This window comes from Zootoca vivipara, chromosome Z1 (genome assembly GCF_965207765.1).
Source record: "Zootoca vivipara chromosome Z1, rZooViv2.hap1.1, whole genome shotgun sequence".
NCBI lineage: Eukaryota > Metazoa > Chordata > Lepidosauria > Squamata > Lacertidae > Zootoca > Zootoca vivipara.
The window spans coordinates 37,834,067-37,860,138 of record NC_142583.1 but is presented as its reverse complement, the minus strand read 5'-3'; the positions used below and the strand labels follow the sequence as shown (position 1 = coordinate 37,860,138).

Genomic DNA, 26,072 nt, shown 5'->3' with positions numbered 1-26,072 from the left:
CCGTTTGTCTTAACAGAAGCCTTCCAGAGCCCCTGATGACGTATGATTTACATGGAGAGTTCATCGTTCCTGCCAGTAAATATTTGACTTACAAAAACATCTTACTTCTTTTAAAACAGTAACGATGGAGATCAGGGAATAGTAGTTTCAATTAAATTTCTGCTTTGAGTAAATTAACTCAACATTTTTAAAAATGGAAATCATTTGAAAACTGTTTTTTCTTCCCTCCCCTCAATATATTATATACATAAAAATGATCTCCATATTAATAGCCTCATACAGTGAAACATGGACAGTCTTGTTTTTTAGCTTACTTTAAAACTAGTACTAGCCTTACTGTGGAAGTACCTTTTCATGTCTCTGTTAATTCCTCCTCCCCTTAGAGCTTTAGCAAAATAATACACCCCAGAAATGGTAGTGTCACATAAACCTTTACATCTCAATATTACCTGATATTTCTTTGCACTGAGATGCTTGTGAGGTCCATATCCCAAGCTCAGTTGGTTAGAGTGTGGTGCTGAGAGCTCCAGGGTCCTAGGTTCAAATCCCGTATGGACCACTTGCATATTCTTCCATTGCAAGATGTTGGACTAAACGACTCTCGGGGTCCCTTCCAACTCTACAATTCTGTGATTCTTATGTGTTCCTAGAAGTCATGAATGTATAGGTGGAGTTAAACGTTTATCAACTAAAAGGAAGACTCGGAGAAGGCAGCACATCAGTTGCAGAAATATAATTCATTTTAAGGTGAAAAAGACATTGGCAAAATATCAATGAGATACCTAGTTGAGTTGTTCTGTTTCTGGCACCTCTGGGGGGAAATGAGACAAGTGAAATTAAAATATTCTGTAAAGCAATGAAGTAGCTTTTATTTTTTAAAAAGGTGTGCAACAGACAGTTTACCCTTTCATTGGTTAGCCTCATTTATTCATAGTTTATATTAAGTAGGCTGAACACACAAGGCGCAATGCAGAACAGCCTGCAAAAGATTGGCTACCTAGTTCAAATCTGTTTACATAAGAGAGAAGTTCTGCCTCAACCCACCTGTGCTGCCTCTTCATTCTCATTACCACCTGTGGTTACAATGCAGTGACATTAGATTCCACAACTGGCATAATTTCTCTTCTTTTCCAATATGAAGATTATAGCAACTAGACTGTAGCTACTCAGCCCGAGCCTTTCTGACCCATGTCTTCCCTTGCTATTCCATTAGCACCTTCTTTCCTTTGTTAACTGTTTCCTTAACCCATTTCTCTTACCCCTAAGTTGTTTTCCCCTGAATTCCTACTCCCTTCCCCTACAACCCCCCTGCCTCATCTTCCACACTGTTCCTGTGGGTCCTGCAATCCCCTGGAACAGATATGCAGAAAGACACAGTAGCAGGAAGAGGGAATTGAAGAAAATTGCCTCGCCTTCTCTTACGTTAGCAGATGCTTCTGCTTGATTTGATTTCACTATGTCAAGAGAATAAAAAAGGTCATTCTGCTACAGTAATATAATTTCTTACTCTGTAGTTTCTTTCTAGAGAAATGGAAGTGGCTAACCAAAATAATAGCATTGATCTAAACAAAATATTGAGGGTAGAAAATAAACGATAACTAAAATACCATACTTTCTCCCCCCCCCCCCCAAAAAAAGAGAGAAAGCAAGGAATAAGGAGAAACGGGAAAATACTTAGTTTTCTTTTTTTATCAATAATGTATGTTGTGCCAAATGTATGACTAATAATTACTGCTTCATTCTTTTATGTAGAATGTGGCACCCCCGAGTCCCGTGTTAACGCTATCCATTTCTTGGTTCATAAACTTCCAGACAAGAACAAAGAAATGCTCGATATTTTGGTGAAACACTTAGCAAAGTAAGCATCTTGTCTTCTGATTTAGTTCTCAGATGTTTAAGAAGTAGACTTAAATATGTTCAGAGATGAATTCTGTTCTATACAGGAATATAATTTACAACCCAGATGTGAAGCTTGCCTTGTTCTGTATGTTTTTTAGGAGAAATAAGCTGAAATGCATAAATGAAGTCATCCAGTGTTTGCTTAACAGTGTTAGATGTTTATTGTGGGTTTCATCAAAGGTAAAGAGAGGGTTTTTTTTATATATCTTTGGAGATTCATTGGTAAATTTAAATTGGCTTCACACTGCTTCTTTGTGGTAGTCCAAATGTATTGATGTATCTTCAGATTCATTTGGTTTTAGAGTGGAACTATTAGGTTTTGTCCTATTTCAAAACTTGGAAAGAAAAGTGGGGAAACCATTATACAAGTTCAGCTAGGGAAATCTTCTCCCGCCCACCTTGAAAGTTCTGCTTTATAACTTCATAATTTTGAATGCTCTCTTTTTCTTTTTGTTCTTCAAAAGCGTTTCAAAGCATGCCAAGAAGAATCTCATGACTGTAGCAAATTTAGGAGTAGTTTTTGGACCAACATTAATGCGACCACAGGAAGAAACTGTGGCTGCCCTCATGGACCTGAAATTTCAGAATATTGTAGTGGAGATCCTAATTGAAAACCACGATAAGGTAAATGGGGAGAAGAAGGGAGGATTTTGCTTTTATTCCACAATATGTAATCTACAGTCTTTTTTAAATATTTTTTTAGCAACATGAGGTTTAACGTGTTCCTATGTTCAGACTAATTGCTGTTAGTTTTTTCTTGTCAAAATAATATCATCACACAAAAGGTACCACACAAAACCCAGTAAACTGGTGGAAGGTGAATGGAATGTCTTGCAAAAGGGTGTAATGAGCTTCTTGGACAGGTACCTCACACTGATCTTATTCCATGTTCATGATATTGTATTATTTCTTGTGTTATTTGTGTAAGACAGTAATACTAGCTCTTCAAATAATATGAAAACTTGAAAGAAGTCCAACACCATTAAATGCCACCCCCCCCTTTTCAGTAGGGTCTGTTTATGCCTAAAGCACTTCAGTTCTGTAACCTATCATTTTCTCTAATCTGTTCACCTTCATTTTCTCCCTATCACACCCTCCCTACTACAATCTCCCATTTAACTCACATGTGACTTTATAGACTCTTGTTCTTTTCCGGCTCATTGGTTCTCAGTATCCACTGCTTCAACTTTTCTCCCATGCTGCCCAATTGGACTCAAGTGAATTTAGTGCCTCCTAGTGCTCAAGCACGGGTGGCGCTGTGGTCTAAACCACAGAGCCTAGGGCTTGCTGATTGGAAGGTTGGCAGTTCGAATCCCCGCGACAGGGTGAGCTCCCATTGTTTGGTCCCAGCTCCTGCCCACCTAGCAGTTCAAAAGCACGTCAAGTGCAAGTAGATAAATAGGCACCGCTCCGGCGGGAAGGTAAACGGCATTTCTGTGTGCTGCTCTGGTTTTGCCAGAAGTGGCTTAGTCATGCTGGCCACATGACTCGGAAGCTGTTTGTCCACAAACGCCGGCTCCCTTGGCCTATAGAGTGAGATGAATGTGCAACCCCAGAGTTGTTCGCTACTGGACCTAACGGTCAGAGGTACCTTTACCTTTAGTGCTCAAGGCAGGAACATACTTAGGAACTTTTAAACTGCCCCTTTCCCCAGTATGGGCTTTGGAATACATTGTGTGCCATTGCAATAAAACTCTTGATGCCTTCTCAATATTTCATATGTCAGAAGCTTTGAGGACAAGCACTGAATTTTAGAAATAATCTCTATTATCAAATTGACAAGAAACTTTTCCCTCATGTTAAAGGCAAGGAAACTTGTTGTCCATATAGAAAGATGCCAGGGCATGGTCTGGAAGCCCTTGATGCAATAACCTCATTGAAGCTAAGTCTGGTTCTGATCAATGCCTACATAGGAGAACCTCAGAGAACCCTGTACACTGCTTTGAATTCCATGGACAAAAGGCAGCATATAAATGAAATAGAACTAAATAAAATAGTTGACCGAGGTGCCCAGGTTGATGCATGCTTACATGCTTGAATTGGAGGTGTGTTTATTCAAAATACGCAGCAGTCTATTCTAATCAATGCACAATAGAATAATGAATTGTGCAACGGCAAGTTTTACACCATTACTTAGTCTATTAAACCTTTGTAAGCATTGTTGGAAAACCTTTGAGTGGCAGCTATAGCAAAGAAAGAACTCATAAGCCATCGCTATTGGTCCCTTCATATCCATATTGATGTCCTACCTCGCCGTTTATGTACCATGGCACCAGACCAGAGATGGGGCTCTTTTTTTTTGCTAACTTCTTGCTTTTGCTTTAGGAAATTATTTTTGACTTTATGCTTAAGGTTGCAGTCTTAGTGTTTTTATCTTCATTCCCAAAAATAAAAATCCAGGGAAATGAGAAAGAAAACATGTGTACAGTATTGACTTCTATTGCTCAGTCTTCATACTTTCCTCGGGGTTCTGAGAAATATAAGTTATATTTTACTTTAATATTTTTAATTGCGTTTATATTTCTGCCACCACTTCTGCACTTGCCAGAGACTGTCTGCTTATTCGTCTGAGACTTCTCTCCCACACACACACTCCTGCTGCTTTCCAGACTGGCAAAAAGCTTGCTTTTGGTATGGTGGAGACTTGACTAGGTTCATTATAGGCAAACTGGCAGACAGATGTCTATAGATGCACCACATCAATGCAGACTAGAAATACTTGTATCTAAAAATTAATTTTATTTTCCCAGACAGTAAAATCAGAGAGGTGGCAGTAGAGACAAATGGATTTTTCAGGGGCTGCACTTTAGCTCCATGCAAAAAGAACTCTACTTATTCTTGACATTCTAAGATGAGTCTCTTTTATTGGGAGAGATGCAAGAGACTAGCTAATAAATTCATGATTTATTATGAGTCACGCATGTTTCACATGCATCTTGTCACTAATATTTACAACATCTATATGAGCTCAACAATATTATCTTCATAGTACAGACAGGAACTGTTGGTGAAGGGTTTAAGAAGTTATGGAGTGGGTTAACGGCCCAGTTAAAATAGTAACCAAATATATTTAACTTACCAGACATGTTATTAACCACAGGGCTACACCAGTACTAAAAAGTGACAAAAAGTATTTATGGTGGGCTCTACTGAGTGCAGATTGGTTGAAACTGAGATCATATTAGTTTATTCTGAAGTATTCACCTTAAGATGATTTGTTGGGTCCACAAATTCCATACCTCTTGTGTCAGTTAGGAAAAATTAAGGGGGGGGTATGCATTTATGTGTCAGGACTGGGCTATGGGCAGCAGATCTGGGGTGAGTGAGAAGCCATAGGGCAAACCAGTTGTCAACACTAAAGATGGGTCGCCAAAGCTCATTAGAATTGAGCGAAGTATATGTTTTAAGAATAGTTTGTGTTCACAACATCATGTAATGCTCATCTGAAGCCTTTTATACTTCCCAGGTGGATCGCTTAGGTAGGCAGAGTCAGTCCAGGCCCTAAAGGTATTTCACAGAGAAGCTGCCACCTGCAGTTCAGTAACTCACCACATGGGGCAGCTGCCAATCCAGCAACTTCTGACACTATCCTAAATTCTTTTGAAATACAATAGCCTTTTACTTAATCTTAGGTATTTTCAGATATTTCCAAATTGTATAGATTATCCACATAACTTTGACTACTGAAGTAAATGAAAACTGAGACTGCAAAAACAAAAACACCTTGACTACACTTTCAACTGCTTTTTGAATATTGAATACTGAATGTTAAAATCAGATCAAGGAAACATGGTCTTGGTTTTCAATCATGCTTAGTATATTAGGCCATCAGAGTCTGCAGAACCTGAGGGTCCATTGGAAAGGGAGAAAGAGATGGCCTCTCTTCCTTTAAATATATGCATGCTTCAGTATATGGTGGTAATTATCTACAAAATGATCATGCACATAAAACACATTAACCAGGTTTTCCACATCCTCTTTATGTTATGTTACTATAATAGTTGCTTCATAAGGAAAGGACTTTACAGCATAAAACATCAGTATTCTTAAATCTTCCTCATGTGATTTCAATATAATAGTTTACAGCAGACATGCTGGGTTGAACCTGAAAGCTTAAAAGTGTGGTTAAGTAGTTTTAGAACACTTTATCTGTTAAACCATTTTTTGTAATACAAAAGCCCATTTGCTTTTATAAGAATACTGACATATTCTCAAAATAACTACTGCAGGAAAGAAGGAATGATTCCCCCCTTCCCCACATTTAAGGAAATTAGAGACAGGAGAGTCTCTCTCTCAATAGATCTGAAGACGGGTTCCTATTTATTTAAATTAAAATGTATACATAACTTTACCACCAGAAATGGCCCTGGAAGCAGGTTGCAACAATAAGTAGCATTTACAAAACAGCAGTTTATTGATTTATAAATAAATAATTTACATTCCCCTCTTAGAAAGACTGTCAATATTAATAAAAATCAGAAGTAATATATCAAAGTCAATATGGACATAAGTTCACATTTCTGAATGCTTATGCAAAAAGCCATGTTTTAAGCTCGGGATGCCATCATGGAGAAGTCCTGCTCACCACCAGATGCGCTGCTCCCAATGGTGGGTTGCAAAGAAGTTCCCCTGGCTGATCTTAACTCTCAGGCAGGATTACACAGGGAGAGATACTTCTTAAAGTACTTGCGTCCCAAGGCGTTCAGGGCTTTGCAAGTCACCTGCAGCATCTTTAATTCAGACTAAAAACACAGTGACAGCCAGTGTAGATTGTTAAGGAGAATTAGAATATGGTTTGGGCTTGTGACTCCACTCAAAAGCCAAGCTGCTGCATTTTGCACTAGCTGCAATTTTTGAGTCACCTTCAAGGGCATCCTGCATAACCTACATTACAGTAGTCTAACCAGAACATGAATTACTTTGGCCATGACTATCCCTGTCCAGGAACGTCTGTATCTGGGAAAATGTACACCATACCACTGCTGACACTTGGGTTTCCAAGGACAAAGTAGAGCCCACGAGTATCCGCAGACTTACAGACCTGTAATTTCAAGGGGAATTTAACAGTTTATAGTATCTTGGTCTTGTAACAGGATTTAGCTTCCATTTATTAGCCCTCATTCAGCCAATACAGTGGTCAGACACCAATCCAGAATCTGCATTGCCTCATCTAATTCAGATGGCAAGAAAATAGGTGTTGATGGCTCCCAACTCCTGATGACTTCGCCCAGCAACTTCATATAAATGTTGGGGACAGAATGCATATCTGCAGGACCACTGCAACACCATGTCTCCCAAGAGATCTAGCAGAATCAAAAGGGTTTTGCTCATCCTATAGAGAAAATCATCTGTCAGAGTGACTAAGACTATTTTAGGACCCAAAGTCAGACTGGAATGGATCAAGATAATGGGTCTCTTCTAAGTGTCTGATACCTAAACTGACCAGCCACCACTCTCTCAGGTACCTCATTCCAAAAAGGGAGATTCATGACCAGCCAGAAGTTATCAATACCATTGAATACAAAGAAGGCTTTTAAGGATTGACTGCCACTGTCTTTATCACCTAGCCAGATCTCCATATTATATGCTAGGACAGCTTCATTCCAGATCTTTATTGTGAATGATAGATGTTTGTTTTGAACTGACATGACATTTCGAACAAGCAGAAGACAAATAAGCAGGAAGCTTCGTAAACAAAGAGCTAGGTGCAGAGGTGGAACAAGAGAAAGGTTACAGATATCTTCAGTCTACTTCCTCCAATTCACTTTTGCTGCTCCCCACTGCCATTTCTCCCCATATACTCCCTTACATTGTATGACTGTTAACTTACACTATATCCATTTGAAATTAAGGGACAAAAAAAATCATTGGCAATAAAACAGAATCTGGGAATAAAAGTGTAGATTTCCACTAGAGGGTAGTACATGTCTAAGAACTCTGCCAACTATGTTAATATACCAACTAGCTATATATCCAGCATACTGACCAACTCATTCTCACTGGGACAAATCGTTACCTTAATTAGGTACATTCCCTGTGTAGGAGAAAATATTGTGCAAGACTGTCCTGTAGCATCCCCAACACATCTCTAGCCAGCTGCCTTATGTTAAAACTACAAAGGTGATTCTTCAAATACATTTTAATTTATTCTTAATGTAAGCCGCCTTGTAAAACCATCTCTATTTGTCCTTTCCACATATCCTCAGTGGGTAAGGTGAATTGTGCTCTGTTTCTTCTTCCAGTGAGTGGTATCATTTAAATTCTAAGATGGTCGTGGACTTGCATTGTGTTTGAGAGCATCTGCCACTGGCATCATACCGAGTAGATCTCAGATGTACATTTTTGAGAAACAAGAATAAATGTATGGTGTAAATCAGCATGGTTTGAGAGAATCTTTTAATTTCAAAACAAACTGCCAAAACATTGCAATACAAATTGTAAATTCTAACATCCACACACAGCATGCTTTCTCAATTTTCATATCGTAGATCATTTTGGAATACATCTTCTTGATTCAAATATAAAATTTCCAAATGGAATAGGCAGCTGTTCTCCTGCTGTTTAAAACAGAACATCATAGACTTTTTAGTAGACAAACGGAAGCAAGAATAAGAAAGTGAATACAGATTATTACTACTCCCTTTAGTGCTGGCTGCTAAGACTCACTATGGTACCTTTTTTTTTTGCATATGCTTAATCTCTGAAGGTGGCACATGAAGACTCTGAGGAGAATTCTGTTATATACTTTTTTAAATGCAACAATATTCTCAAGAAATCTTACTGGTATGGGGGGAATTCAGCTACTCAGAACCCCTTTTCTGAACCTTCTGTATTTTGTAGCTTTTCTATGAACAAAGCAAAAAATTGAACACATTGGGGGGGGGACCCCGATCCGAGTCCTCTGAAAACTTCCAAGGTAGATTAATCATTAGCTTCTGTTGCTCCAGCAAACACCCCTGTTTTCCTATTCCCAGTATCCTGTCTGCGGGGTGGGTTGTTGTCTCCACCTGCCAGTTGAAGGCAGGTAGCAACCTTTCGGGAGGTAGGCCCTCTGTCATGCAGTTCCTGCCTTTGTCGAGTGCAGCCAGTCACCATTTCGCATCAGCAAATCCCCATGTGCTCTAGATGGTTCCCCAAAATTTCACTATGCACACACATATGCATGTTTACAGACCTTCTCATTCAAAAACAGCTATGTGACCGATTCCTATGGTGGTTCTTAGAAGCTGTCAGTTGAGAGCTACATTATTAAATGTTTCAACCAAAGTTTTTATATTCCATAGATTTAGGTCAAGCCATGTGCTTAGATCTGTCCTTAAATTCAGGGGTCAGTGAAAATGCTTGACTTTGGATGGATTGTGCCCTTTATTCATAATAATAGGATGATGATGGCCCTTTTTAAAGTTTATAATCTTGACTAGATGCATGAAGGAAATAATAAATGAGATAATGCAATGACTAGGATGGATGTACCGGTAACAGTGGGGGGAAATAGACTAAGTGCATGAGCTTGAATAGCCCTCTTGCAACTGACTACTTACTGACTAAGTAAGAGAACACAATTTGTTTTCAATTTTCATGTTTGATATTCTACAAAGTGAAATATAAGCATCTCGGCAATGTGTATTTTCCCCATTTCCAGGTAACAAAGATAAAACAAGGGAGTTAAGCAAAATAATAACTCATTTATTCTGTGTTAGCTATTCTTAGGTTTATCTGTACACAGCTAAAGGTTAGTTAAGCAGTATTTTTTCTTTTGCTGTCTTTTTAGGTAGAGGAAGAATGTAGCTACTGCTTGTCTAAAATATGTGTTTACTCATCTCTGACTTAATATAACACTGAAAGTTTGTAGAATAGGATTGTGTACAATTCTTAATTGCCAGGAAAAGCAGATTTTTTTCTGTTCCTGTCTGTGTCTTGACAGAACTGGCACTCTTTTTAATATTCTTGCTATTTAGGCAGCAGTAGAGAATACTGGATGATTCCATTGTATTTGCTCATGTCATTGACAGGTGTTTACATTTCAATCCCAGCATGCTTAACTCTGCCTCCTATTCTTCAAATGACAGCAGTCCAGTGCATACTATCGGGAATGTTCGTGTCATGAATTGTTAAATGTGGGACATGATCAGGATACAGAGGAAGTCACTGCCTTTTTGCTAAGAGTGCTATTTTTAGAAAAGGCTGAGTTAACAAATTTGTAAAATACGCATGATAAAAGAGCATACATTATGTTTTAACCTTGCTGTTGGTTTTTTAAAATAGTTTTATAAGTGACCATCCTGCTTCTAATGTCTTTGTCTAATGATAATGGGGAAAGTTTTAGTGTATAGTATAGTAGCTTTTCTGTACTTAAACCCATTATGCACAAACATACACAGTGTAATGGCACCTGATGAATTCCACCTACATGTCATTCTACACATGCTTAGCACAGCATTCTTGAATCTCTTACTGTCCAGATGTTTTGGATTTCAACTCTCATCAGCCACAGCCACTGCGGACAGAAGCTGTTGGGAGTTGTAGCCTAAAGCATCTGGAATGGACCAGATCGAGGAAAGCTTCTGTAATCTGTAGATTTTGGCAAGAGTTAAAATCAAAGGGTAGGAAAAAATGCTAGGGGAGTATTGTAAAGAATTGCTGGGAGTAATACATATTTTCTGAACCCCTGACTTTCCTGTGAGACATCTCTCTGACAGCTGGGGAGAACTGCATTAGAGCTGGAATGGTGTGCACCAGTGAGCAGGATCTCTGTCCTGTTAGAGAGAGAAAAGTAATCTGAAGGTACCTGGCAGGTTTCCCCCCTTTTCTTTTTAAATTAACTCTGTTGGTTTCTGAATAATAAATAAATAAATAGATAGATAGATAGATAGATAGATAGATAGATAGATAGATAAATAATCCTTTCTCGGTATACTGTAGATTATTGTTCCATAACCAGGTGAAATAGTCCCCAAAACTCAATTGCATGTTATACAATCCTAACAAACCACTTTATTTGTTTTGTTCAATCACTCATCTTTCCTTCATGCAAAGACCTCAGAGTGGCATGCATGATCCCCTCCTTTATCCTCACAGCAACCCTCTGAGGTAGGTTTGCCTGAGAAAGAATAACTGGGCCAAGGTCACCCGGCAATTTTTGTGGCTGAGTGGGCATTTCAAGGCAGGTCTTCCTGGTGTTAATTCGCCATCCTAACCACTATAATAATACATTGGCTCTCAGTTTACACGAGAAAATTAGAACAGATTTGATAAATAACAAAACAACTGCAGAGTTGATGGGCCCATGAATGCAAAGCCTCTGTCAGTTCCATAGCACCCTGGCAGCAATCCAATGCACATTTATGTGGGAGACGTTCCATTAAACCCAGCAGCACTTACTGCTGAGTAAAACCCGAGTCATACCTCGGGTTAAGTACTCTTCAGGTTGAGTACTTACAAGTTAAGTACTCCACGGACCCATCTGGAATGGATTAATCCACTTTCCATGACTTTCAATGGGAAAGTTCACTTCAGGTTAAGTACGCTTCAAGTTAAGTACGGACTTCCGGAACCAATTAAGTACTTAACCTGAGGTACCACTGTATAGGACTTAGACATGAAACTTTTTTCTTTTCCTTAATTTTGTGGCCTGGCACCTACTCACCTATTCACCACTTGAAGGCATAGAGCAGGGGTGTCAAACTCAAATTCATCGGGGGCCGCATCAGCAGTTTGGTCACCCTCAAAGGGCCGGTTGTATCTGTAGGACTATGTGTCCACTCTTTATTATCATAAATTATTGTCACTGCATTCAATTATTACTGTTTTTTTGCAATAATGTAAGTAATAACTAGCTCTGAAAGCAGAAACATAGTCAGAATAATGGCAAGTAGATATTCAAATGTACAATTATTGTACAATTTATTGAAAAATGATTTTTGGTAACTGCACTGGGTGGTGGAGGCTCGCTAGGGTTTCATGCAGGAGCTTTGCAGAGCTACTGGTACCTGGAGATGCTGGGGTCCTTCTGCATGCAGGACAGATGTTCTGCCAGTGAGCCACCACCCTTCACCAAAGGGACTGGCTGAGGTTGACTCACTGGAGCTGCTCTCCTGGCTCCAGGGTTTAAGGACCAGAAGTATAAAGCAGCATCCTATGTTTCTGAGGAGAGGGAGAGGGAGAGGGAGGGGAGGGAGGAAGGAAGAAAAGAGGGGAGAGAAAGAAGAGTAGGAAAGAAGGGAGGGAATAAAGAAGGAAAGAAAAAGAAAGAGGGAGAGAAGACAGAAAGGGAGAAAGAAGGAAGGAAGTAGAGAGGGAAAGAAAGAATAAGAATGAGGGAGAGGAAGAAAGATGGGAAGGACGGAAGGAAGGAAGAAAAGAGGGAGCAGGAGGGAGAGAGGAAGGAAAGAGGGGAGAGAAAGAAGAGTAGGAAAGAAGGAAGGGAATAAAGAAGGAAAGAAAAAGAAAGACGGAGAGAAGACATAGATAAAGAAGGAAGGAAGGAGAGGGAAAGAAAGAATAAGAACGAGAGAGAGGAAGGAAGAAAGGGGGGGGGTCGCCGCCTTGATTTAGCGCCAGAAAAGAGCGCGAAGGGACCCAGGGGCAAAAAGCATTTCCCGTGCAGCGTGAGGCAGCGGGTGTCCGTTTTAGGAGAAGTGCGTAAAGCCTCAGAGTTGCACGTTCATGAGCCTGAGCCGCTGCAGAGCTCACGTTCATGAGGCTGAGCCGCGGCAGGAGGAGGAGGAGGTGAGGCAAGAGGAGGAGGAGGCGGCTTGCCGGGTCGGTGCCTGGCAGCACCGTATGAAGAGTGCCGAGCCTCTGGGACACAGCAGTGCTCTGTAGCACTTTGAATCCTCCTCCACGCGGCACTGCTGGGTGCTTTGTCTGTGCTTCAGCAGCAGCAGCAGCAGCTGTTTCCAAGCGCCGAGCCGTGGCAGGAGGAGGAGGATTCAAAGTGCTACAGAGTACTGCTGCGTCGCAGAGGCTCGGGACTCTCCGTGCGGCGCTGCTGGGCGCTGACCTGGCAAGCTGCCTCCTCCTTCTCCTGCTGTGGCTCAGGGCGCTCCACGCAGCGCTGCTCCGGCCGCCTTTCCACCCCCCCTCAGGCCCCAGCTGTTTGTCGGCGCTTTGTCGGCTGGGTCCCGCTGGCTGGGGCGCTCGGCGGGCCACATGACGAGGTCTGGCGGGCCGGATTTGGCCCCCGGGCCTTGTGTTTGACACCCGTGGCATAGAAGGAACAGCTGAGGATTCTAACCAGGGCTGGTTTGGATGACTGGCACAGCTGTGCGAGTGTGTGAATAAAAGGATGGGGTGGATTTCAAGCCATTGTGCAGGTGGGCAAGATGAACTGTGGCTGAAGGGTCTGCAAGCACCAGGATCTTCAGGAAGATGAGCAGCAGATTTTTAATATTATGTCTAGATTGCTAAAATATCTATAGTTCAGTACACTAAACATAAACATAAATTTAAGAAATGTTGCAAGTCAGTAATACTCTAGGACAAAGTTGGGGGATCCCCTCTTCAAGATGCTGCTAGACTATATTGGTTGGGGCTGATAGGAGTTGGGAGTCCAACATTTGGAGGGCCACAGGCTCCCTACTCGAACTGCAAGCTTTTTTGGGAATTTTTTTCCATAATGTTTAAATTATTTCAGTTTGCCCTAATTTAATGAAACCTGGAATTTATGAGATATATTTAAATTACATTAGTGTCTAATGAAAGACAGTAGTAAGGATCCTTGAATAATTGAATTTTCAATTCAAGAGATCCTTGATGTATACAGGATGAGCAGTTTAAAGTACTGAACTACAGTATAGGTAAAACAACTTCACACATATCCCTGCTGGTAATTTTAGTAGAAACCAGACTTGCATTTCTGTGGGCTAGCTCTTAATTTTTCATATTGATACCACTTCTCCTGGGATATGGCTCTCAAGGCAGCTAACAAAACTGTAACAATTAAAACGAAACCATTTAAAGCAATAAGAGTCAGTAAAATGTCATATCAAACCCAGTCTAAAACCATACAGCATCGAGCAGAAGCAATATAAATTAGACAGAGTCAAAGCAGCAATCTCCTTCACTGTTGAAAATATTGTTGGAAAATCATTTTCTCTTTTCAGTTCTGGAATGTGTGTGGGTTTTACTAACCTGAGGGACTTCTATAAGTTCCAAAGATGACATATGGAATGTATATACTGTATTTTGTGTTTTTTCCTACGCTCCAGTGTGGATTGGACCTGGTTCCAGTAGTACTCAACCAATACCTGTTGATTGAGTAGTGCTCAATCAATACCACCTCCCAGCCAAGGGCTATGAACTGGAGCTGATGTTACTTGTAGTTCAAAATGCCAGGAAGCACCTGGTTGGCCTAGGCCCAAAGGAGACTCTCACCTCTTCTGTTAACATGGCATTGGCATAGTCCACATAAGGAAGCTAGTGTTTTACAAATTTGTGTTGGTCCCAGGATATTGCTGTTGCTGCATTTCAGGTTGAGCTGCTCAGGGACTATGATTATACCAAAGTAGACCTGACGTGTGTTTATTTTTATCTTCTGTACTTTAAGGTCAAATATTGTGTGTTATTGCTTTGATGCCTTTGGGAACCATGACGTGGCTCTTCACAGTAGCTAGGCTAGTGCTTTTCTTCCACTGTACAACATAGTGGCGCATCTGAGCTATTATTAGGACAGTCATTTTGGACTTGCAAAGTAGTTTCACTGCTTTCTGATTATTTCCCAAGTGTGGCATGTGGATTTTTATTGGAACTATTTCCCCACCCCCACCCCCACAGTTTTTGATAAACTTATTTGTTGCACCTCGCCCTGCTGCCTTATTTGTTGTCCTTACGTTTGTAATTCATTGTGCTGTGGTATTTCTATTTTATTCTTCATGGACTGCTTGTTTCAATTGCTTTTTAAAAGAAATTCCATTCACCAGTATGAGATGTAATGAAATATTTGTAAACGCCTGAAAATAAAATAAAAAACAGAAATCTATCTAATCAAGTGTATGCAGAAACAAAAATGTATATGTAAGTTCTGTCTTCCTAGACTTGACAAAATGCCGTCTTTCCTCACTGATTTTATTGGAGAACAGTAACTTGATAATGTCATACATTTAATAGCTGCTTTGACCCCTTCCAGCAGATACTTCTCTCTCTCTCTCTCTCTCTCTCTCTCTCTCTCTCTCTCTCTCTCTCTCTCTCTCACACACACACACACACACACACACACACACACACACACACACCTGTGCAATAAAAATAAATGTTGATCTGTCTGTATGCTACAGAAGAGAGGGCTAATATGGGGGCGGGGGACAGAATGGCCTAGCAAAAACTACAACCCTTTGACTCATAACACTGATTAGCTGTACGTCCCTTGGCTGCAGGTGGATTTTCAAACCTGTATCTCATGCTTGTGTGAAGCATTTCATTATTACGCTGTGGTGACAACACATGGAGAACAAGGGAGAGAGTGTGTGCGCTCCAATGTGTGTGGAATCACACATGGCAAAAGGGCTGATTGAAATTAGAGTCATTGCTACTATGTTTGCTAGAAGACATGAGATGTCTTTTGTAAGTGCTTAGCCACCTGTACCTGCACAACAAAAGCAGGTGTATTTATTGCTTTGTTGCAAATGGTTCGAAAGGCTGGCAGTACAAGTAGGTAAGGGTGGATCTGTAATTCAAAAGGGTTTAATTTTATTTATTTAAGAACATTGCCCCTCAATTCAACATTTCCAAGGCGGTTTACAATAACTAATAAAAACACAGTAAAAGGCAGTGATAAAAACAATTGCAGCTGGGCAAGAATACAGGGATCTCCCCACTTGTGCGCAATCAGCACACACAAAAGGGGGCGGGACAGGGGCGGAATGGAAGTGGGGTGAAATGGGGCTATCCCCACTTGTGTGCAACTCAGTGATGTGCGCAGGGGCCGGGAACGGAACCCCCACATAAGTGGGGATTTCCCTATACACCAGAGCTTGGAAGACTAAGAAAATAAGGTCTTCGTGTGGTGCCTAAAATATGTTCATGTCAGTGCTACTTTCTGCAGAGAGAGTCCCACAGGCAAGATACAACAGCTGAAAAAGATCCTCTCCTCCATTGCCATTAGCCAACTTCAGACAGTGGGGACATTTGTTGAAAGTTTTAGCAGTCAGTTACTGAAAATGAGCACCTTGTTAGTATGTTTGATCCAATTTGAGAAAGTTTAGTAACTGCCCCCTTGGTAGGTGTGGGGAATCATATTAAAGACATGATTCCACAAATCATATTAAAAGCAAAATTATAAAGAGACTATTGTCTCATGTTTCTATCATTCGTTTTGAGAATTATAATGAAAGACTTGGCTAAAATATATGGGCCAGTGAAATTTTTGAACCAATGACCTTGCCTTTTGTGATTCATAAATAAATCTTATTTCTAAGGGCCCTGCCAGCTGGCAAGAACAACTGCACATACTTAGGTTTGTGGATTAAATGATTTGCAGAACAGTTGATTCGTAGATGGTATTTTTGCTTATTTATAAATTTGTTTTTGTTTTTTATTTTTGAAAAAGAATAATGGCACACTCCCCGTGTTCAAAGAATAGTTTTGGCTTCTTCATGCCTGAATAGCATCCAAGACAAATGTTAGTTGATAATAGTTTACAGTTGCATTTTTACAGGTTGCTGTTCATAGCAAATAATTAATGCCCTTTGTGCTCTTCTTTGCAGATTTTTCAAACTCTGCCTGATGCCACTTTCCCTGAGCCAATTCCTGTGTCGGTATCTCCTCCAAATGCCCCACCACGACAATCAAGAAGACAAGGGCAACGTAATAAGAGGCCCATTGCTGTATATAATCTCTGTCTTGAGCTGGATGACAGTAAGATGTTAATTATATTTTCTATCTTGGCAGCAGAGTTGAGTTGCAGTATATCTTGTGTCATCAGGGCAATCTACAGTAGTTTTCCATTTCACAAATTCTATTATCTTTCTCTTTTTTTAAATTGGAAAATGGAGAGAGGAGGCAGGGAGAGTACATTCTCATAACTTGGTACTGTATATATCTGGAACTTCAGGAGAACTTTCTTATTCCTCTTAACAAGGGATTTCATTTTCTTTTAAGCTGAATCTCTTTGACCTCTGTCGACAATTATAAAATTGTAAGATAAACGGAAGATATGAACCAAAATGTTAAGCAGATTTCCTTGAATTAGGAGAATGAATGTACAGTACTTGAATGCTGAAATCTGGACCAGAATCCAGTCTGGCAAATAGTAGTAATATTGACAGCTACTAGCCATCAAGTAATTAAACAGTTGACTACCAAGAGATAAAGCAGGATGTGTTGGACAACTTGTTGTGCAAGTCAGAAAGGATGGCATTTGTGTTGTTTTCATATGGTCTTACCCATTTTTGTTTCTTTGTGGACATGAGCTGTTCTTGACAGGTGTTTGAATGTTTAAATTATTGCACCCTCTTTGCCTTGTTTCACCCTATATCATTGTTGAATTATATCTGTATATAAAGTAAAATGGGCTTGGTGTACATGGTATTGTTTCTAGCATGGAGATGAAATTAGAGGGTTTTTAATTTTAGGATTTATGTAGACAGATGGAGCATATTGATAAAATTATTAAAATCAACTGCATCTATTGATGAATAAAAGGTGCAAACAAAAGTTGTGAATACAAACTCTAAGCACATGCAGAACAACTCTGTCAGACTGCTAGCTTTAAAATATAGATGCACATGATATTGCTTGCCTCCTGTACTTTTTCGCTCTGTCTTAAAATAGCTGATTCCCGCCCTCAAAAAAATTAGGCATGTTTGTGTGTGCTTAGTTTTAAAAAAACACACACAATTCCCACATGCACACTGTAATATAAGATTGGGTGGGAAATTAGTATGTGCTTGGTCTATGTATATTATAGTGGCATAAATCATTTTTTAAAATCATTTTCTGCGGTTCTGTGTTGATTTTGTCAAAACTATCATTTTAAATTAATTTTAGGCAGGTTAGCTATGCTGCAGCAGCATCAACATTGTTGTGGCACTTTAAAGGCTAACTGGTTCATTGTCTTTAAGTTGCTAGCTAATTTTGAATTAAGGTAGTGGGCTTTGCAGCATATGTTTACCAAGAGTTTCAAAACAATGACCTATTTTTAGACCATGATGTTAAACTCCAGATATTTTGAGGATGCTCTAAAAGCTCAGTAGTACCTTGAGAGCTCCTGCCAACCTAGCAGTTTGAAAGCACGTCAAAGTGCAAGTAGAGGTACTGCTCTAGTGGGAAGGTAAACGGCATTTCCATGCGCTGCTCTGGTTCGCCAGAAGCGGCTTAGTCATGCTGGCCACATGACCCGGAAGCTGTACGCCGGCTCCCTCGGCCAGTAAAGCGAGATGAGCGCCGCAACCCCAGAGTCGGTCATGACTGGACCGAATGGTCAGGGGTCCCTTTACCTTTACCTTTTACCTTGAGAGCTGTAAATAGCCTACATGCTTGGCACCCCTGCTTATTAATATGTTTAGGAATATTAAAACAGGAACAGGTTAAAAGTTCTCAGTTGCCATTCAGAGAATGGTTAATAGCAGTTGCGGAAATTCTTGCTGAGTTCCGCTAAGTTGAGTAGCAGATTGAAGCCTTCATACATTTTTTTAAAGGAAACTCCTCTCAGCCAGCTTCTGTCCTTGCATGTCCTTACCCAGCTCACTGTGATAGCATTCATAGCCCTTCCTCTTGCTGAGTGAACCTTGCACCTCCCTACTGAAATAGAATTCTGGTCTCTACAGCTCCGAGGCAAAGTGGGGCATGTGCTTTGTTTCCCATTTAGGCAGTAGGTCAGACTAAAAGCTATTAGTAATACTGCATAATATTACAAGAAATCGCGAAATACCTTTGTTTTAACAAGTCACTGTCATTTTCCTCTTGTCTAAGATAATCAGGATTGTGTGCCTACCTTTCTGTTTGATTGTGTGTGTGTGTGATGTGTGATGTGTGTTTCTAATTGATAGCGCTTCTGCATGCCATTTTAATCTCAATTTAGCATGGCGTTCCTCTCCCTTCTCTGCTTGTATCTGATTTCTTTTTATACGGCAACCCTCGGATCTATCATATCTTGGCATTTTAATTATGAGGTCTAAATTAACACCCTGGCACAATATCTGTGACTCTGCTGTGAACTCTCTTCAACAACTTGATGAGATTGTGATTTCTTGATCCTTTTATTTTTAGCTGCCTCGATGAGAGGTTCACGTAGGAGGAGGATGCACATCTGTAGGTTCTTTTCATTTGAAGATGCTAGGCGTGGCTAGGTGTCCTTCCAGTCAGCCAATTGCCTTGTAATGCAATTCCTTCCTACTATAGAACAGAGGTTCTTAGTGAGCAAACATGCCTTAGAGTGAAACAAGGCTAACATTTCAGGAGATGAAGCAAGTGCCTTTGTGAAGCACCTAAGCAGCAAAAACTGCCGAGGCACAGGCAGAGCATTCTTCTTGTGGGAAATGAGTGGTTTTAGCACCCGAGCTTCCAGCCCCTGTTCAGTTACCATGTACTCCTGTGAAGTAGAAGTTTGGGGTAGAGATGGGAATATCAGGTAATAGATGGTTGGCTGCAGGAAGCTGATGTGTATATGAGGAACAAGCAGGAATGTGTATATGCAGATACAAGAGGGCAACCTGAAGCTCTGCCATGGTTTTAAGGTGAGGTCTTTACCTTCACAGCTGAATGGGAATTTCCCTATCAAGAACAGGACTTTTACCTGGTTCTGTTCAGGCAACAGGACTTATACAGTGAGAGGTTGCAACCCACCCACTCCGGATGGCTACCTGGTCACTTCACTGGACTCAGATGATTGCTTTGAGGGATGCTGTGTTGCTTTGAGTCCCATGGACAAAGGGTGGGAGAAAAGTGCAACAGAACCTTCTTTCCATGCATGGCTTTGCCTATCAAAGAAGAAAAACATACATTGCTAATTAAGCTAAAATATGTACTGCAGATACTAAGCCCCGAAGTCCCATATTTGGAAATAATTTTTTGTCTTGGTGAAGGAATTAGATACCTGGTGCCCTCTTCAGCCCGAAGACTTGCAAGGGACGTTTCTAACTCACCAAAGGTTTGAGGCCCATTGGCTACCCTCAGTCGGTTAAGCCGGCCAATTGAAACCATTTCACTGGGTTGTGGCTGCTGTCGCATGAGCTGCTAGGAGCTACAGGTGAGAGCTGAGTGCAGGATTGGGACCAAAGGTGGACAAACTACCCCAGAAGGAGCACCGCATGTCCTTCACCAGTGGTACTAACCCTCCCCTAACGCTCCAAGCACCCCTGAATCAATGTAGGGTTTTTATTCCTGCCATAATGACTATCCAAGTTACACATAGTTGCTTTCCGACAATCCTCTTTGGAAAAAAGGTAGCAAAGGAAATATTTACAAGAAGTTATCTGCTTTTGCTGTTGTTCCTCTCCAGATCTAAATTGCAAGCTGGTTATTGAGTGAATGGTACAGCCCCTATGCAGCTGTTGTTGTTGTTGTTGTTGTTGTTGTTGTTGTTGTTGTTGTTGTTTTTTGAAGGATTTGAGAATGCTTTGCAAGAGAGAGGGACTTCCCTTTTGATGTCTGCTGCTGTTATGATATAACCATGCTGCTTCACACTGTAAATTAATTTGCTTTGACTTGTATCGACACTCTAACCTAATTTGTCTTTCTTGCTTCTCAATCTAATTCATGTTGTCTGTCTTCCATTGACCTTTTGGAAGAGGTTTTTGTTCTTGGCATCATAATGTCACTTAATAAAGGGACATAAATTTCATACTCTGTGACTTATTTTCTTAAGCTTATCCAGATATCTCAATGCAGCTGATTCTGACATTCACAGTTGTAACATATTACTATAAACCTGCACAGTCAAAACCTGCAATTGTATCTCTTTTGCCACTGGTCTGGAAAATTTGCGAAATTTTGCATTTTTTTTTTTAAAAAAAGCTTTTCACAAGTTCACGTTGTTATGACTACATTCCGTTTACATACTTCGCTTAATGAAAATTAGGGTTGAATGACAAGTGTCTGCCACCCTGTTTGAAGCCAAAAAACCAGGGTCTCAATCCAGCTCTACTTGTGTCAATACTGCAACCTGTTACTGTCTACTCTGAAGTCCTGTTAAATTCATTGGGACTTTGTTTCAACTAAGAGTGCTTGCAACCCTCGTCATACGCATAGTAGCCTCAGGTAGGGTGAATGTCTCTATATCTGCATCAGAAGATGTGGTGCTGGATTACTATCATAATGGCAGTGCATGTGGAAGACTGCTCTCCCTTGCTGGAATGGGGCCTTGGGTGCTAGTTTCATTGAGCTGGATGATGATGATAATAATAATAGACTATTTATATCCTGCCCATCTGGCTGGGCTTCCTCAGCCACTCTGGGCGGCTTCCAACAAAATATTAAAATGCAGTAATCCAACAAACATTAAAAGCTTCCCGAAACAGAGCTGCCTTCAGATGTCTTCTAAAAGTCTGGTGGTATTCTCTTTGACATCTGGTGGGAGGGCGTTCCACAGGGCAGGTGCCACTACCCAGAAGGCCCTCTGCCTGGTTCCCTGTAGCTTTGCTTCTCGCAGTGAGGGAACCGCCAGAAGGCCCTCGGTGCTGGACCTCAGTGTCCGGGCAGAACGATGGGGGTGGAGATGCTCCTTCAGATATACTGGATCCAAGGGCGGACTTCGGTAATATGGCGCCCTGAGCAAGGACAAATTTTGGTGCCCACCCCTCAAATATTTCTTCTCTTCGCAATGATTCCTTTTGGTACTTTCACTAGGTGTCCATATAAATATAGGTTTTTATTGTTATTGTTTTGTGCCCCTTCGTCTTGGCGCCCTGTGGGGGGTAACAGCCCACAGTGCCCTAAATCTGATGCTGCTGTGAGCAGAAGGAAGCTCACACAAGGAGGCTTTCCAGTCACCTCTCCCTTCACACACACACACACACACACACACCCCGCCGGTGAAAATCCTTTCAAGGATTAACAATGTGGGGTGTGGCATGTGGGCAGCTGGACCAGGAGAGAAGGGAATCACATAAATCGCACTATGTGATAAATGGCACCACCAGATTTTAGACCATTCCTCCCTTCTCAGCCATCTGTACCCCATCTTACTTTGAGTCCCCCAATCCCTTTAGAGAGACTTTTCTAGGGGGCAGGATAAGACAACTAATAAAGAGTTTCAGCCGCTATACCCCTATAGGTGGCACTGAGGCAGCCACCTATGCTGCTGTTTTAGATTTTTTTCTTGGAAATAAAGTGGTCTGTTATGCATCCATTTTTGGCCTGGTCTCTTTTCTGACAGTTGTCTTCCACGAGCTGTCTTCCACACATGGTAGTTAGAATGCAGCTCTTTGTTTCCAGTGTGCGTTTCCAGGATGAAAAAAAGCAATCTTGTGCTGCCATTTGCACATTAACATGAATTTAAGACATGAATATTAATCTCTGTGTTGGAAAAAATAATAATGAGCAAATTACTCTAAAAGATTACTGTATTGCTGCTTAATCTCCTAGAATATGTTTCGTATTGTGACATGTGTACCTGCAAATTAGTTGTCGGAATATCACACAATCTAATTTACTACAAGAGCTCTTGTCATGCCATGCAAATGTGAACTGCAGCATCTAAAAATCAGCAGCTCAGAGCGTATGATGCACAAAAGCAAAGTAATGGATCTGGTGTGCCATAGTGTGATTAGGCTGGAAATTGAATGCAGCATTTCAGAAACTATTGTTCTGCTCCTCAAAGTTACCTTGAAGTACAAGCTAATTTTGATTATCAGCTACTCTAGGGTGACATCTTCAGATCACCCCCCCCATTGGTGTGTTTTGTTTTGTGTTATTGTAAGTAGTCACAAAGTTACTGTGTTTCTTGGAAATTACCAAGAAGATTGGTGCTGGGGTAAGGGATATAAATATGGAACAAATAGTTGTTTAGTGACAGCCATTATGAACATCACTCCTATTTCTTCAGATGATGCCACAGTTATGTAAGTGGCATGTGCTAACGTGATTTTCCTCCAGGTTTAGTGAACAGGGGTTTCGTGAATAGTTAAATTTACATTTGGCCCGAAGCCGATTCTAAGCCAGGGTCGTAGGTCATTCACTAGAATCTGTTTCAGAAAGAGTCCTAGGGTTCAGTGCAAGTATTCTGTGTGTTGTGTTTTGCCTTCTTTTAGTGTCCTTTCTATATATTTCAGTATCTATATTTCTTGCTCATTCTTCAGGTGACAGTCTTAGCCCTCCAAAAGAATGCACCCCCACTGGTAGCATGGATTCCTTGTCTTCTCAGTCTCCTACGACTGCTGCCCCCAGCAGCCCTCCAGAGGCAGAGAAAAATCAACTTGTAGCTGACAGTGGTGACATAGCAGACGGGACAACCAGTCTGTAAGTATTCATCATTTCAAAATTTCCCAGCATACTGATTTCTTGTGTTCACAAACCCTAAAGAAATTGGAAAGCAATGTTTTCCTAATTCTAAAATCTTTTTTGGAAGCAGATTTTCTGTTCTTTCTAATGAAAATAAAAGGAAAAGCTTGACGATAGTGTAGCTGATCATGTTACGTTTGATTATTAAAGCCCATGTTGCAAGACAGACACACACACACACACACACACACACACACAATTATATTTATATACTGCCTTTCCATAGTTAAAACCATGCTCAAGGCGGTTTACAACACGAAACGGCTTACAACATGAAAAAATACATAGTTACAAACATAGCAAAGTAGTCATAAGCAATAAATAAAACATCAAAAACTACACAACCAAATTAAACAGTTTCCACATAAATCACAGCACAATTTAAAAGATACCAAAAGTTAATATGGAAAGCAACAACAGCCCCCGCCCCCAAAAACCCTAAACAACATGCAAACCCAAGACAAACACTTGTAATGCATGGTGTCTCTTATAAGGTACACTTACAAAAAATAAACACTTATGGTGCAAGTTCTGATTGTTGTATAGTATATTAGCCAACAGCATCTGAAATGAGGTTGGACCATTTTAGAGAACAATAGTGGCCTTGTATGAAAGGAATCCCAGCAGAACTCACCATATCCCTGTTCCTCCCTGCCTTCCTTCTTGGCAAAACAGTTCAGAGGTGCAGGCAGTCTGTGCAGTTCCCACCAACTCTCTCTCTCTCTCTCTCTCTCTCTCTCTCTCTCTCTCTCACACACACACACACACACACACACACACACACACACACCAGCTTAGTAAAGTTGCTCCCCCACCTACTTTTCCAAACTCTTTTTCAGTTCTTTGTGCACATAAAGTGGGGAAACGCTTGGCCCTAGGTTTGTTTTGCATTTGGGAAAGTGCATCAGTATCTTAGTATTTTGGAATATTTAAGTGCAAAACATTTTTGTAATTAACCTAGAATTGTTATAAAGGCAAGCAGTTGAGGCAGTGCAACGTCTCCCTTGTCCCCCAATAATATGGCATCTAAAAGTTCAACCCTCTGTGCAATCATTTGGAAAAGAGAAATGTGGAATCACAGTGGCAGTCACAGTGGAAGATTGAAGACTGGTGCAGTCGCAATAGCATTTCTGTGCTTTGTAGCCCAGGGAAACATTCTATTCTGGGCTAAACCTTTTGTAGAAAGTGAATAATACTAAGCCTTTTAAAAGAAGTGAATCTTTTACCGCAATTCAAAGCACCCAGAAGGAAGCCTATACGGCTGATTGCTTGTTAAAAAGTTGCTGCTATGGCTTTTGCTCGTTCTTGTGTTACGACAAAGACTTTAGCTGATCACATAATCGGACTGGACTGGTTTTAATGCCTCTAAAAATTTCTATACAGCAAGTGGCCTCATTCACCATGGTAAAATGGCTTACCAAGAACATCAGTCTTGGTCCACAGTATGTCACAATCCAAAGTCCCTCCATAAGGTCTTCACTTCAAGGTGGAATTTAGGAAGAAATTAGTAGGCAAGCCCCTTAAACTGTGTGACAATACTTTGAAAGTAGGGGCTGGATTTGAGAGCTCAGTAATGACCTTGCTTTCCTTGTGGCACTAGTGTTAGAAACTGAGATATGAAAGCTAGGAGCTAAATGGCACCTTAAACCTAGGTTATGGGTGCAACAACATAATGTCTAGGCACACTTTTTAAATAAGCTGTAAATGAATGAACTGCAGCTAAAATATTATGTTCATTTTTCACATGGTCCAATCCTTCCCCTGCCCACCCCCCTGATATTCTTAAGAGGGTCTGTTCTCCAGTCTTCAGAGAGTAGCTGAAAGTGAGGAGGCAGAAAGTGGGGGTCCTTTCCTTCCACTCTGAAGTTTTAATTTGAAATCTTGCACGCAGAAATGTGTCTAGAGATTAGAAACTGCTTATGTTGATGAAATTCCCTGTTGTAAAATGCACCTTGAACAATGGGAGTTTCAAACACTGTCTGACACTTAATAGTCTTCTTATTGGGTTGGTTTGTCTTCGTGGGCAGCAGAGCTATGCCATACTACAGCTCATCATTGATTGAATTGGAGAGATGCTTAGGGGATTAAATCTGTATTTTTTACAACATGCATGATTGTATTTTTTAAAACATGCAAATGGATTTGTAACTGGCTAACTGACCGAACCCAAAGGGTGCTCATCAATGGCTCCTTTTCATCCTGGAGAGAAGTGACTATTGGGGTGCCACAGGGTTCTGTCTTGGGCCCAGTCTTATTCAACAACTTTATCAATGACTTGGATGATGGTCTTGAGGGCATCCTGAGCAAGTTTGCAGACGACACCAAATTGGGAGGGGTGGCTAATACCCCAGAGGACAGGATCACACTTCAAAATGACCTTAACAGATTAGACAACTGGGCCAAAGCAAACAAGATGAATTTTAACAGGGAGAAATGTAAAGTACTACACTTGGGCAAAAAAATTGAAAGGCACAAATGCAGGATGGGTGACACCTGGCTTGAGAGCAGTACATGTGAAAAGGATCTAGGAGTCTTGGTAGACCACAAACTTGACATGAGTCAACAGTGTGATGCAGCAGCTAAAAAAGCCAATGTAATTCTGGGCTGCATCAATAGGAGTATAGCATCTAGATCAAGGGAAGTAATAGTACCACTGTATTCTGCTCTGGTCAGACCTCACCTGGAGTACTGTGTCCAGTTCTGGGCACTACAGTTCAAGAAGGATACTGACAAGCTGG

The 26,072-nt window shown here is 40.8% G+C and overlaps 1 protein-coding gene across 4 annotated transcripts in view; it reads left to right on the top strand.

Moving 5' to 3' along the window:
• ARHGAP10 (Rho GTPase activating protein 10) overlaps positions 1–26,072 on the top strand; it is a 105,219-nt gene that overhangs the window by 62,840 nt on the left and 16,307 nt on the right. For all 4 annotated transcript variants that reach the window (XR_015947722.1, XM_060278644.2, XM_060278647.2 and 1 more), the window contains 5 exons: positions 17–75; positions 1,753–1,858; positions 2,364–2,523; positions 16,602–16,752; positions 23,133–23,292. Coding sequence is in view for 3 of the 4 variants with exons in the window: in XM_060278644.2 (XP_060134627.2) it covers positions 17–75; positions 1,753–1,858; positions 2,364–2,523; positions 16,602–16,752; positions 23,133–23,292 (636 nt within the window). In the remaining variant the exon portion in view is untranslated. The remainder of the gene's footprint in view (positions 1–16; positions 76–1,752; positions 1,859–2,363; positions 2,524–16,601; positions 16,753–23,132; positions 23,293–26,072) is intronic.